The sequence below is a fragment of the Oryzias melastigma genome, linkage group LG12 (assembly GCF_002922805.2).
Source record: "Oryzias melastigma strain HK-1 linkage group LG12, ASM292280v2, whole genome shotgun sequence".
Lineage (NCBI taxonomy): Eukaryota > Metazoa > Chordata > Actinopteri > Beloniformes > Adrianichthyidae > Oryzias > Oryzias melastigma.
This window is the reverse complement of record NC_050523.1, coordinates 14,199,918-14,212,651: the sequence shown is the minus strand read 5'-3', so window position 1 is coordinate 14,212,651 and position 12,734 is coordinate 14,199,918. Positions and strand designations below refer to the sequence as shown.

At 38.2% G+C, this 12,734-nt stretch overlaps 1 protein-coding gene across 1 annotated transcript in view; it reads right to left on the bottom strand.

The window, feature by feature from the left end:
* The window catches only part of gnaz (guanine nucleotide binding protein (G protein), alpha z polypeptide), a 33,850-nt gene that overhangs the window by 12,266 nt on the left and 8,850 nt on the right, over positions 1-12,734 (bottom strand). Inside the window, exon 2 of the mRNA XM_024299762.2 lies at positions 3,028-4,309. Coding sequence (XP_024155530.1) covers positions 3,028-3,750 — 723 coding nt within the window. The 5' untranslated portion in view covers positions 3,751-4,309. The remainder of the gene's footprint in view (positions 1-3,027; positions 4,310-12,734) is intronic.

The window sequence follows — 12,734 nt, the reverse complement described above, 5'->3', positions numbered from 1 at the left end:
CATAATCATAATTAAAAGACCCCTGGGAACGCTTTGAAAATAGAACAAATGTTTGGAGTGGATCTTTGAAACTGGAATATTTGATGAAAAAAAAGTATTACACGCAGCTTTTCAAAGGACCTTGAACAGAGAAAAGAGAAATTGATCTATTTGAAGAAAATTACATATTTTTATCCTCAGGAACCATTTTTTCTCCTGTATTAGAATAATAGAAGTTTCTTTTTGTTGTTTGTTAGATTTTATTTCTATCCAGCGCCTGCACAATCTGATAATTCTCACAGGTACAACCTTGCACTTTGAGTCTGTGAACTCAATTAACACCACCCTGCATTTTCTCCACCTAGTTTATTTTTAACCTATAAAACTAATTGATTTCGTGTTCTAACCTGGCACAGTGCACACCCTTGCTTTAGGGCGGACACCGCATGAATTATGAGGACAGTTCGCTTGCAGCGATGACAAAGTTTCCTGTGCGCTCAAGCTATTTCTGGGGTTGACCGTAAGACACAAAGGTGAATCTGGATACTGGAGCCTTATCAGCGCAGAATTGTGATCATACCATCGAGGTGCCGTTGCATCCAGAGCAAGAATTCTCTTGTTGATCTTTCATTATCAGGGAAAAAGATAACCAGCAATAACTATCCAACTATTCCTAAACATTTAGATAAAGGGATAGATTAACTGACCTGAATGTTTTCAGATTGTACTGTGCTTTTGTGACTTGTTTCCATTGACTTCAGGTTAAAATAAATTCTTACCATATAAGACTACATCCATCCATAGAACTATCATACAGACTTTAAGTTTAGATAGGGCCTCTAAACTGTTTAGAACCCCCAAACTGAACCGACTCGATAGATTACACAAAAATGCTGAGTGTGTTCTTAGTATAAATATTATTATCTTTAAGTTTAAGTGATTTAATCAAGTTTTTCTCTTTTTTGTTATGTGAGTAACTGTTATTTCATTTTTTGCATTTTACTATGCATCTAGCATTTTTTTAAATGCCATGCGTTATATTTTCTCCTTTTAAAAATCTTCCTGAAAAATGACAAATATAATAAAATAATATTAAAATATTGTATACACAAATATGTATTTATTGTTCAGTGATATATGAAACATATGACTAATTTACACTAAAGAAAAGGGTGTCTAGATCCACTTTATTTCCACAAAATAACACTGATGTAAGAAATTCCACATAAAATTAACTTTATGATAGATATTTTACACAACAAAATTAGTTATTTATCAAATTACCTGTCATGTCTTAAAGACCCAATACAGAGAAAACTGGCTTTTTTAAGTTTTTAATAGAGGACATCATTAACATTAATATTAAAATTGCCTTTTGGAGTATTTCCTAATCAATGTGAATCAGGAGGGGACGAAACAATGCAGATGGAAAAAGCTTGTAAGTGCTGCTACAATAGTTAAACCACAAGCTGCCTGCTCCACTCCATTCTTATGCATCTGCTTGTAGATGACTAGATCCATGCATGTCTTCGTTTTCCTCGTCTGAGCTGGTGTCTGGCTCAAAACCGTACAGCTGGATAGCTCCAATATTAAGTTTTGTTGCACTGGTAATGTTAAGTTGGGATTGTAGTTTAGAAGCAAATTTGTAATGATCTACTGCTGCTCTGCAGAAACTATGTCCCAGAAAGCAATACGGGTTATTTGATTTTGGCTGAAAATGGTATAATCATGATTAAAAAAAAAAAAAAATGGAAACGCTTTTGAAATAGATTAAAAGATGATGGGGTGGGTTTTAAAATGTGACTTTGGAGTTTAATTTTGAATTGAAATATGGGTCAAATTAAACTTTAAAGCTAGATTTGGTAGCAATATTTCAAACCCCTGACTTGCACCTCTTGCACTTACATCTCTGATGCTTTTGTAAACATCTTGAACACTTTTATCACTAAAATTTGATAGGCTTCATGAATATATACTTGCCCAGTAAACTTGTTTTAGCACACCAAGCCAAAAAAGTTAAATACAATCATTTAGATAAATTAAAACACAGATAACACAAAAAACTTTCAATTACAGCTAACATTAGTGGCCCCACGTTGCAGTGTGAAAACAAGAAAAACACCCCATGAAGTACTGTTGTTTCAATTCTGATACACCTAACTTTTTATTACTCTTGTTTTCAGTTTTTCTCACATATGTAACTTGTGTCTTTTGATGACTTATTTTAATATCTCTCGTATTTTTTTCAAAATTTCTTTGACTTCCATTACCTACAAACCAACAGAAAATAAATCAAACCCAGAAACCAAAATGGAAGTTAAAAATTAAATAAACTTGACATACTAATGAAAGCGAGATAAATTCTCATTTTGTATCTTAAACATTAATTGTTAAAATTTGCTCAACTTTAAATGCTCATTTTGAGAGTTATTTTCCCTAAAATAAACTTTTTTTTTATTAACAACAAAAAAAACTACATTTTGGGGCAAAATGTGGAACAAAAAATTCAAACTAACAGAAGAAGTACAAGATGAAATCTTTTTTTCTGCTTTTCACCACAACAGCACGGTTCTTTGTGTTGTACAAGGGGATCTACAGAGGAAATGACACAGCAGAACAAGCCTGTCTTCTATGTGCTTCTGAGAACTATTAAATCATTTGTTCCTAATATGACTTACCGGGTTAATCGGAACTTCTGTTCAAAGTTTCTTCAAGTTAGGAAAAACAACAAACCCCATTCCAATTATGTGTAATTTTGTCAGTTATTTAAATTAAGTGGGTTGATAAAATCTTACTAGACGGTAACTGAAATGTAACTAACTGCACATGACGGATAAATACATTTAACAGCTTAATTTTAGGGTGCAACAAACTGCTGCTCTGTTTCCTGTTACTGGTTAAAGTTAGATGATTATCTGCTTTGAGCGAGAAGCAATCTTTAACTGTAGTCTTCTTTAAGCCTCAGTAACATGGGTATTAATATCTGTGTCAGTGTTTTGTTTTTTTTTGTAAATGAAAGAGATGGTTTTGAAATAGAATTTTTCTTACCGTCTGGTTGTCCTCGTACAGTTTGAGGTCATAGCCACTTAGCTCAACACAGAAAATGATTGCAGTCACGCCCTCGAAACAATGAATCCACTTCTTTCTCTCGGAACGCTGTCCACCCACGTCCACCATCTTGAAGGTGAGCTCCTTGAAGGTGAATTTGTTCTCCACAATGCCTGTGGTCATGTCACGAGAGCGCAGGATGTCCTCCACGGTGGGGATGTACTCAGGTGCAGAGATGCGGTCCAGGTCGTTCAGGTAGTAGGCGGTATTGTCCTCTAAGTGGTACTCATTGGAACGCTGAAAGCACTCCTGGACCCCCGCGTCTGCCCACAGACGTTTCATCACCCCCAGCAGCTCGGGGGTGATCTCCCCTTTGCTCTCGGCCGGGCCTGTGAGGGCAAAGAGCTGCACAGCATCGTAGGCGCGGTCAGGATTGTGAAAGTCAATCTTAAGGGTGGAGAGGGCACGGATGATGCGGGTCAGAGAGTCGATGGCGTTGTACAGGATGAGAGGCTTGTACTCCTTGCAGGCCTCCAGGTTGAAGCCTCCACTATGGATGATTTTCATCTGCTTGACGATGGTGCTCTTGCCGGAGTTGCTGGTGCCCAGCAACAACAGCTTAATCTCCCGCCGCTGCCGCTGACTCTCTGAGCGCAGATGGCGGTCGATTCGCCGAGAGCGCCGCGCTGCTTCCTTCTCCTCCGAGCTCTGACGGCATCCCATGGTCCTCCACCACGTGGTGAGCACAAAGGAATTCGTACTGCTGCTGGATGGGAAAGCAAATAATAATGAAGTGGTGAGTGATGGAGCTGGAGAGGGACTGCACGCTTTCAGGAGAGGAGATCAACACTGGATAGCAAAGCCACCACACGGAGGAGTGACTCAGGAGAATTTCATTCTTTTTTTTCCCAGGCAGTCTGTGAGTTCTGTGTGGGCAGAACCCAGACTTGTGGGATGCCCACACAGTGCCTGGCACTGAGGTTGCACAGCCTGGTGAAACCAATGAAGCTGAGGTTCATAGCAGGGGCTCCCCCTGAGGAAAAAACTGGTGGAAGATTGGGAGAAGTTCAGCGTGTGTCAACAAAGAAAGTGCTGGGGTTCGATGCACGCGAATAACAAATCCCATTCACTCTCCTCCCACATGGCTCTTCTGGTGTGTTGCCCTTGTTTGGCTCCTGCAACCATCCACCTCAGTTCGATATTTGGCCTGTTTTGCTGGATCCTCCTGATAAAATCGTTTCTGCTTCTTCTCTTGTGAGATATCTCCCCAGCAACTGAAGGCCTGCCAACACAAAAGAGAGAGGGGGGACTTAAATAACAGATTTTAAACAGACACAGGCGGTTTCAACATTTTTATCCTCATCCGTAACCTATAGGCTGAGAAAAGGGCTCTACGATAAGAAATATTAGTTTGAGAGTTAAAGAAAAGTTTCTGGTTTGTCTCATATCTTTGTGTGTTCAGCGTATGGTCAACATGAAAAGCAGCTTTTAATGTTTCCTCACTGTTAAGTTGCAATACAGCCAGACGGATTTTCACAAACATTCAAAGACCCACTTCAATGAAAAACATGTTTTTGTGTTTTAAAAATGTTCTTATGGCTTTTTTCTCATTATATACAACTAATTTCTGAGTATTTCTTCATTCAAATCAATTTGAATTAGAAGCAAATAAAAAAAAAATACAGTTTGGAAAAGCTTGTGGCTTAATGTGCTGGATAGGTCCAGTATTACTCGCCATGCTAGCTTGGGGTTGTGAGGCGCTGTAAGCTAGCGGGAGAATATGTAAACAGAAGGATGTCAGGAAGAATATTTCTAATCAACATCAGCCGCTCTGCAGAAACTATGTCAGAGAAAATAACAGTTTTTTTAGAAATGACATAAACACAATTGAAAGACATTTTTAAAATAAATCAAAATATAATTGGAGTGGGACTTTAAAGCAATCAAATTCATTTGCCACATTTACATATATATTTTTAAATAGCCTTAAGTGAGGAAATGTTTTTTTTCATTTCTTGGAAATGCATCCTATTGACTTCCATGGGTCCTGCAGCAACAAGGAACACCAGATACACTATGAGCATTTCCACACCAAGGAATTACACAGCCCCTCCCCGGACTACAGCGCTGAAGGAAGAGTACTCATCCATAAAATGGCAATCGAGCATTATGTGTGCAAATGGGCAAACAAATGGGCTGCTAAGTGTTTTTTTGTAGTAGGGGTTCTGAATACAAAGATAACTGTTATTTTGTTTTAGATTAGTATGAGGGTGGCTTTTCTCTCAAAAGCCACTGAAATGGACAAAGTTGGACAAAATCTGTCGTAATTATTTTTTGGTTGGTTTGATTAGCCTTTTTTTTATTTCTTTGAGTGGCACCTTACGACTATCAGTTGTGAATTGTGGGGTTGTAAATCACTAAAAAAAACAATATGGATAAAATGCACACAATCTTACTCGTTTGTTTTGCTCAATTTTGAAGATTTAGATTGGGTCAAAGGAATTTGTCACAAATTCTGCAACAAGTGCCACCTAAAATATGACAGAAGTTTGCAATATTCATCAAAAATACATTTCAACTGTGAGAGACAGACTCACTTAGTAAAAAAAAGAATCCAGAAAGTCCCATGGTACGATTTTCTAATTTTTTTTTTTTTTTGTACATAACGGTGCAAAAAAGCAAGAATATGTTTCTTCTTCTTTAATAATCTATTCTATCCTTCACTTGTTGCCTGTGTTAATGACACCTGTTTGAATCTGGATGTTTGTATAAAAGACACCTGTCCACACCCTCATACAGTCAGACTGTAACCTCTCCACCATGACCAAGACCATGGTGTAAGGACACGAGCTGTCAAAGGACACCAAGGATAATATGGTTCAGTTGAACCAGTCTAGGATAAACCAATCTACCATAAGCAAGCAGCTAGATGAGAATAGATCCACTGTTAGAACAATTATTAACAAATTCACCTGTGCCTCCATGCAAGAACACAATACATACTGTGAAGCACAGAGGTGGAAGCATCATGCTTTGGGGCTGCTTTTCAGAATGACTAATCTACATAAAGGAAACGATGAACGGACCACTGTATGGTCAGATTTTGGGCAAAAAACTCAATTTAACCACTGAGAGTATTGAGGATCTTCCAGCAGGACATATTTTCTGATCCACTGAAGGCTGCAGTATGGACTGGCAAATGGGACCGTACAAAAGGGTTTGAGCCCCTGAAAAGAAAAAAATGTCAAGCTAACAACTACTGAGTTTGTTATACAAGCAGATCTATCCTGTGTCAGAGCCATGTTTTACATTTCAGTTTTAGTGCTGTGCTTACATTATATATTAGTGACAACCATTATTATTTTTTTTTTATTTTTTCATAAATTTTTCATAACTAAAAGCAAAATCCTATCTGTTTCAAGGAAAGATTGAGGTTTAGTCATGTTGTTTCAGGCTACAATGGTTAAGACTACTAGCCATAAATCTGGACGTCACGTCTTAAGCATCACATGTATTTATACAGAAGCAAAATAAATAAATAAATAAACTTAAGAAAATTCTAAACATTTAGATTCTTGCAGTTTAAAAACATGATTGGCGCAAAAATGACTCGTTCCACGAATACTAGAAAGTACATCATCTCAGGTGTGACCAATAAGTCCTCATGGAGTTGTCTTACATAAAGTTGTTTTGACATAACAATCCATGTCAAAGGTACTGTTGATACGTGAAACACACCGGCAGTGGATATGAGGAGCAGAAAGTGTCATCTTTCGACACGTTTAAGAGTAATTTAAACTTGTGATTAGCATCTAACTTTAGCGGTTTACGTTACACTCAGAGTAAACATGAGACATCATGTCAAAAAAGGAAGTATATAACTTTCTCCATCCGGGTACACCATGTTCACAGCTGTCAGTCATAACTTTGTTGTTTGGGTTTTGCTCAGACTCAGCATTAAAGCCGCTTAGAAATATGCATAAACATGTATGAATATTACTATGTGAATAATTGACTCATCATGGCAGGAAGTCTATGAAAGTGCTTTAGTAATTTGCAGCCCACATATCTGACATGTTGAAGTGGAATTTTCCAAACATTGGGAATTTCACTTTCACACACTATCACTGCAAAGTAGTTACTGCAAATAATGGCTGGTTATGGCCTCCAGTTGCTGGTAATTTTTGTCCAAAGGTTACAAAAAACACTAAACAAAGGCTAAAGAGGAAAAAAAAATGTAAAATTCATGCCCAGAAAGTCAAAACTTGTAGTTTAGAAAAGTTGGAATTAGAGACCAAATTCATAAGGAAATGACTTTGATCCCTGTACTAAACTAAGTTAGGCTAAGATCAACTAAAATCAATTAAAATCTGCTTGAATTTAAATGTTTGAGGTTTTATTTCGCTATTTTCTTACAGCTGCATATAAAAGACAAGCAGGGGCCTATCTGAAATTATGTTTCCTTCAGTAGGATAGATAATACCCTTTGAAGTTGTCATGCATATTTACTGCACACTTTAAACCAAACATTGGTATGCCATGAGTATTATTCTTCAGGTGTCTTCTCCTGCCTTCCTCCATCTACAGCACACATGAACTGAAACCACGCCCACATTTAACACTACCATCACACGCTTTTAAACATTCAAGGTCAACTCCATGACTCCATAACTTTCATGAGCAGAAAAACATTTTTTTTCATTTTATTTTCACAACAGGAAACAATAGATATTCTTCATGGAGTATAATAGAAGCATTTCCTCTCCCTTACCTGTTTTTTATTCAGTTTGGAACGATAGTCTAAATTATTTTTTGTTGTAATATGTTTATACTATTATGGGAATTTTTGTGCATATCAATTGAACAATCCATTTGTTTGTCTAGGATGCTAGGATGTTTTTAACTTTTCTTTCTTTATTTTCTTTTCTGTTTTATTTTATTTTATTTTTTTAATCTTATAAACAGGAGATGCACAATGAAAAAGCCTATATGTTGGCTAATCCATAAAAACCCATTTTGGTGGCAGCACAGTACTAAACTTTTAATATGTCCATGAGGGGTGACAGAAAAATAACCTGGATAAAATGCAATCCAAACTTGATGCCTTTGTCACAACTGCAGTTATGGCTGGACATTGTCTGTCTGCAGGCGAAAAATGGGCAAACCTGTACAGGGAACGCAAATGGGCCACAGGAAATATCAAGGTCTTAGTGAACCTGTAGAGAGTAAATGTCATGCACGTACTCGTAAATCAATGCAAGTATCATTAAGCAAAATATCGTGAGATATCGTCAAATTGATATTTCCCTACACCCCCAGTATTGTCCTACATGCATGCGGGGGGTTACAGGTGGTAGCCAACATTTAGACAACAACATGGGAAAGTAGATGAGAAGCAGGCTTATCGTATGGATTTTTAATTTTTGAACCCCTCAAATTCTGTGCACTGAACAAGGAGCCTGTTTGTGCTGTTCAAGTGATACATATGCGCTCAGTGAAGGCAGCCTGACCATTAGAAATGAGGAAGTTAGACTGCATAGTTTGCGTGGGAATTCTACAGGTGTTGTATTACTTACACATTTTCATATGAGGGACATTTGACTGTGGCAAGTAAGGAGTCAGTATGCACACCTTATGAATGACCAGAGTGTGGCGGAAGGGCACTGTACGACAGCATCACACATATGATGGAACAAAGTGCGTGCAACTTACATTTAACTTACAGACACTTCATGTGTGCACCTTTCGGCATATCCCGTCAGGGGTGGCCACAGCGAACTGGTTTCACTGATCTGCACATTTGTTTTGGCAGAGAGTTTTACGACCCTGTATTTTATCAGAGGGAGACCCAGATTTAAGCCCCCCTGTGCCTACGTAGGTAGGCAGTAGCGTGAAGGGTCTTACACTGGAGTAACCTCATCGCGCCCCCAGGGAAATGAACCCTAATTTCCCACGCAGCAGTTCTGCATGCAGCCAACACACTTCAATTCAGGCTCATACAGACATTTCACAATACATTTACAAAATGCACAACAATCATACGTTCCATTTTTATGACGTCCATCAATGTGCCTCATAAGCCTCAAAGGAACAGCAAGACTCAGCTAAAGATGCAGCCCCCTCCGGTTGATCCTGCACAAGCCTGGACAACCCAAAAACCTACAGCACCCACACAGACACATGTGACTGCTCTCTTGAAAATACCATAGCTGCCCAAACCAGTTAATTCACATCACTGACAGAAAGAGACTATGAAACATCTAACAGCCATAAATGATGTCACTGCACTGTTGTTTCCAAAATATGCAAAACCTGTGTTGCAGTACATGTTATTAAAATTTACTTTTTGACTGACCTCAGTGCCGTGTTGGTGTATTAGTAAAATTTCCTTTGATCTTTTGATGCTATTAAGTGGCAAACGTATTTTAAAAAAAGACAGAAAAGTACTTTTATTATCTAATTATTTTATTTTAATTTTAAAATTGTAAGCATCAAATTGAATACATCATCAAAAGTAAACTGAAAGTTGTCAAAATTCCCAAACTCAATATAGATTTTTCAGTGGGGCTTAATAAAAAAGATGCAACTGATGGATAAGTTCATCATAACTGAAACAGACTCATTTTTGAAATACATGGACATAACAAAGATTTTGATTAGATTCTATTTGCAGCGTGTCAGGAAGTAGTGGTGGAAGACGCAAGATGCCTGTTCCTGAGGAGGGTCGCTGGGACCGCTCCTTCATGTTCCCTGTCCCTGAGGATGGTTGCCGCTCATCCCCTTGGCTATTTCGCCTGATCTGGAAGAGGGTCGTCGGGAAGGCTTCTCTTTACACCAGTTCATGAGAGGGGGGTTCTGATACCCCTCACATCTGTCTGGCTGCAGGAGCTCTATTTCTGGACTTGTTTTAGTTTTGCACATCCTCTTGGGTGTTTTGGGCATCTGGGATCTGCCCTTTAGGGGAGGGGTACTGTCAGGATTGAGTTTTTGTGGTGCTTTTGTCATGTTCCGTTTTCCCTGTCAGTCTCACCATGTTCAGGTTAATCATCCACAGCTGTCTTCATTTAGTTTATCAACCTCCGTGTATAGTTTTCAGTTCATCATTGTCAGGTCACCTGCTCTGTTCTGTCACCATTTCGGTTTCATTGGTTATTTGTCATGTTTTGGTTAATTTATTTAATGGTTTAAGTTCCTGTCACCAAGTCTGGTCCTGCGTTTGGGTCCTTCACGTGCTGTTCCTGACAAAGCCTGCTGTAAATTAAAACATATGTAAAGTTTGTCATGTAATTACATTAGCTAAACCTCTTATTATTTTTTCCTTAACACTACAGTGTGCAAAGTGATGAAAAAAGCCATGGGGGGCATTCAAGAAGGCCAGCATTTCAATTCATCATGGAGGCTTAGGTCATCTAATAGCCAGCATGACACTGCTCAGCCACTTCAGGACTAACGCCATCAGCTCCTACTCATCTGTCTCTCAGGTGCTTACACATGCTGTCATTCATTTTCTGTAGCTGCAAATAATCAGACCATAAATCAGAGTACATGCAGTCACAGCGTGCAACCACGCCTACTCTCATGTTGCTGCTGTTTAGTCCACAGATTAATATTAAGGTCAATCACATCTGATTGAGTGGTGATTTCAATCCATTAGAGGAGAAATGTTACCACTGAAACACAAAATTTAATAAACAGGTGTTGAGTTTGTGTGGACATTATTTACATAAATGAATACAGAAAATGTCACACCTGCTTGTTCATCACAGCCAAACACACTTTATACCTAAATAATATATATATATATATATATATACTTGATAACTCATTAAAATTGTGATTTACCAAATTTAGCATTTTAATATGCAAAAGATAACTTTTTAAAACATTCCAACAACCAAATATTTCAGTACATGTGAACATCCGTTATATCATAATTGTAAATGTAAACAGATCCAGACTCTAAGGGCAGGAACACATTCTAAAATGATTGTAGTCTGACATTTTATCTTCTTGCTTTAAAGAGGCCATACCATGAAAAAAACAACTTCTTGAAGTTTCAAGTGTATTATACTGTTCAATCCTCACTATGAAGAAACCCAAAGCAGTATTTTCCTCTATTCACCCATTTCTAAGTAATCCTCTAAAAAATTGAGCTTTCAGCAGCAACTTCTCCCATACCCACGAAAACGGGCGGGTCCTCACGATCTGACGTCACAGAGTGAGACGGCCCCTTTCAGGAAGAGTCTGCTCTGCCAGCACCACCCCCAGTATAACACCAACACTCAATTTCTCTACAGAGCTAGCGGTAATCAGCAAAAAACTTTCATTTCAGATGCACAATACTGTATATCTTCCAACTGTGTAATGTCTTCAAAAAATTCCAGCTCAAACAGGTGTTTGTTACGCAGGGCTCCTTTAAGACCCCACCACCCCCAACCCCCGGTCCGGTAAAGTCGTTCAGAAGCCGAATGTGTCGTGAAGCAATATAGCGATGACTAAAGGCCGATATATGGTATGTGGATCCAGCTTTGAAAAAAAATTGAATACTGCTTATTTTTGTGGGAGAAACAAAGAAAGAAAGGCTCTATGATGAAGTCATGAAATGGGCGGCAGCCACACGCAACGGCAGGCGGAGCTTCAGGAATACAGTCATTTTACCTTCGAGTAGGAAATACCTCACAAAAATAACTATTTCATAAATAAATTGGTTTTTTTTGTGTTCCAAAGGCAATATATGATCATTTATATGATATAGTTCACTCTGAAAGGCTTAAGAAAATCATGGTATGACCCCTTAAAAGTACTGTTTAAAACTATATTTTTATCTATTGTGAAGTTGTTTCCAGTGGTTCTTTTAATTGTGTTTAATTGTTTTAATTTTAGCCAAAATCAAAAAGCCTACATTGTTTTTCTCTGCGATAGTTCATCAGAAATTCCCCTCTGAGTTGTAGGCGGGACTTTTGGAGCAGAAGTAACCCTCTTATGATACCCCATCATCCCTCTGTTTTGACTCTTTCCCTCTAGCTTACAGCCCTCATAACCCCAAACTAACATTACTGGTGCATGGCGAGCAATATTGGAGCTAACCAGCTGTAAAGGGTTGAGCCAGATGCCAGCTCAGACGAAGAAAAAAAAAAACCTTAATGCATCTATTTGTCTCAAAGTGGATGTATCAAAAGGGAGTGGAGCAGAAATACTATGGCCCATATTCATTTCAGTTGCTGCATCACAACAGAAAGCTTTCTCAAACAGTGGGTTTTCATCTGCTCCTCATCAATCAAGAAATGCATTTATAATCTTAATTATTTTACATATGTCCTCCATCATGACAAAAACGCTACAAGAATATGTTAAAAACAGCACAAACCCCATTGTCATTGGAGTGGGTCTTCAGATAAAGAAATGAAAATCCTATCAAATGAACTGTAAAAATTAATAGTGTATTCATCACAGTTAAGTAGACCGAGGGAAGCCATGTCTTGACCTGGGGGCTGGCACCTGTGCAGGAAAAGTGATTAAGTAATCTTTTACTGTTTGTTTGTACTCTTTGTCCTCATAAATTTCTGTCTGAAAGGCATTATATGGTAAATCTAATCTATTCTAAACAGCTTGCTGCTAAGAAAATGTGACTCCTTGGAAACAGTGAAGACATTCATATCAACCCCTTGGGTTAGCATGTTGACTGATTGGTGTTTATCCCCATTACT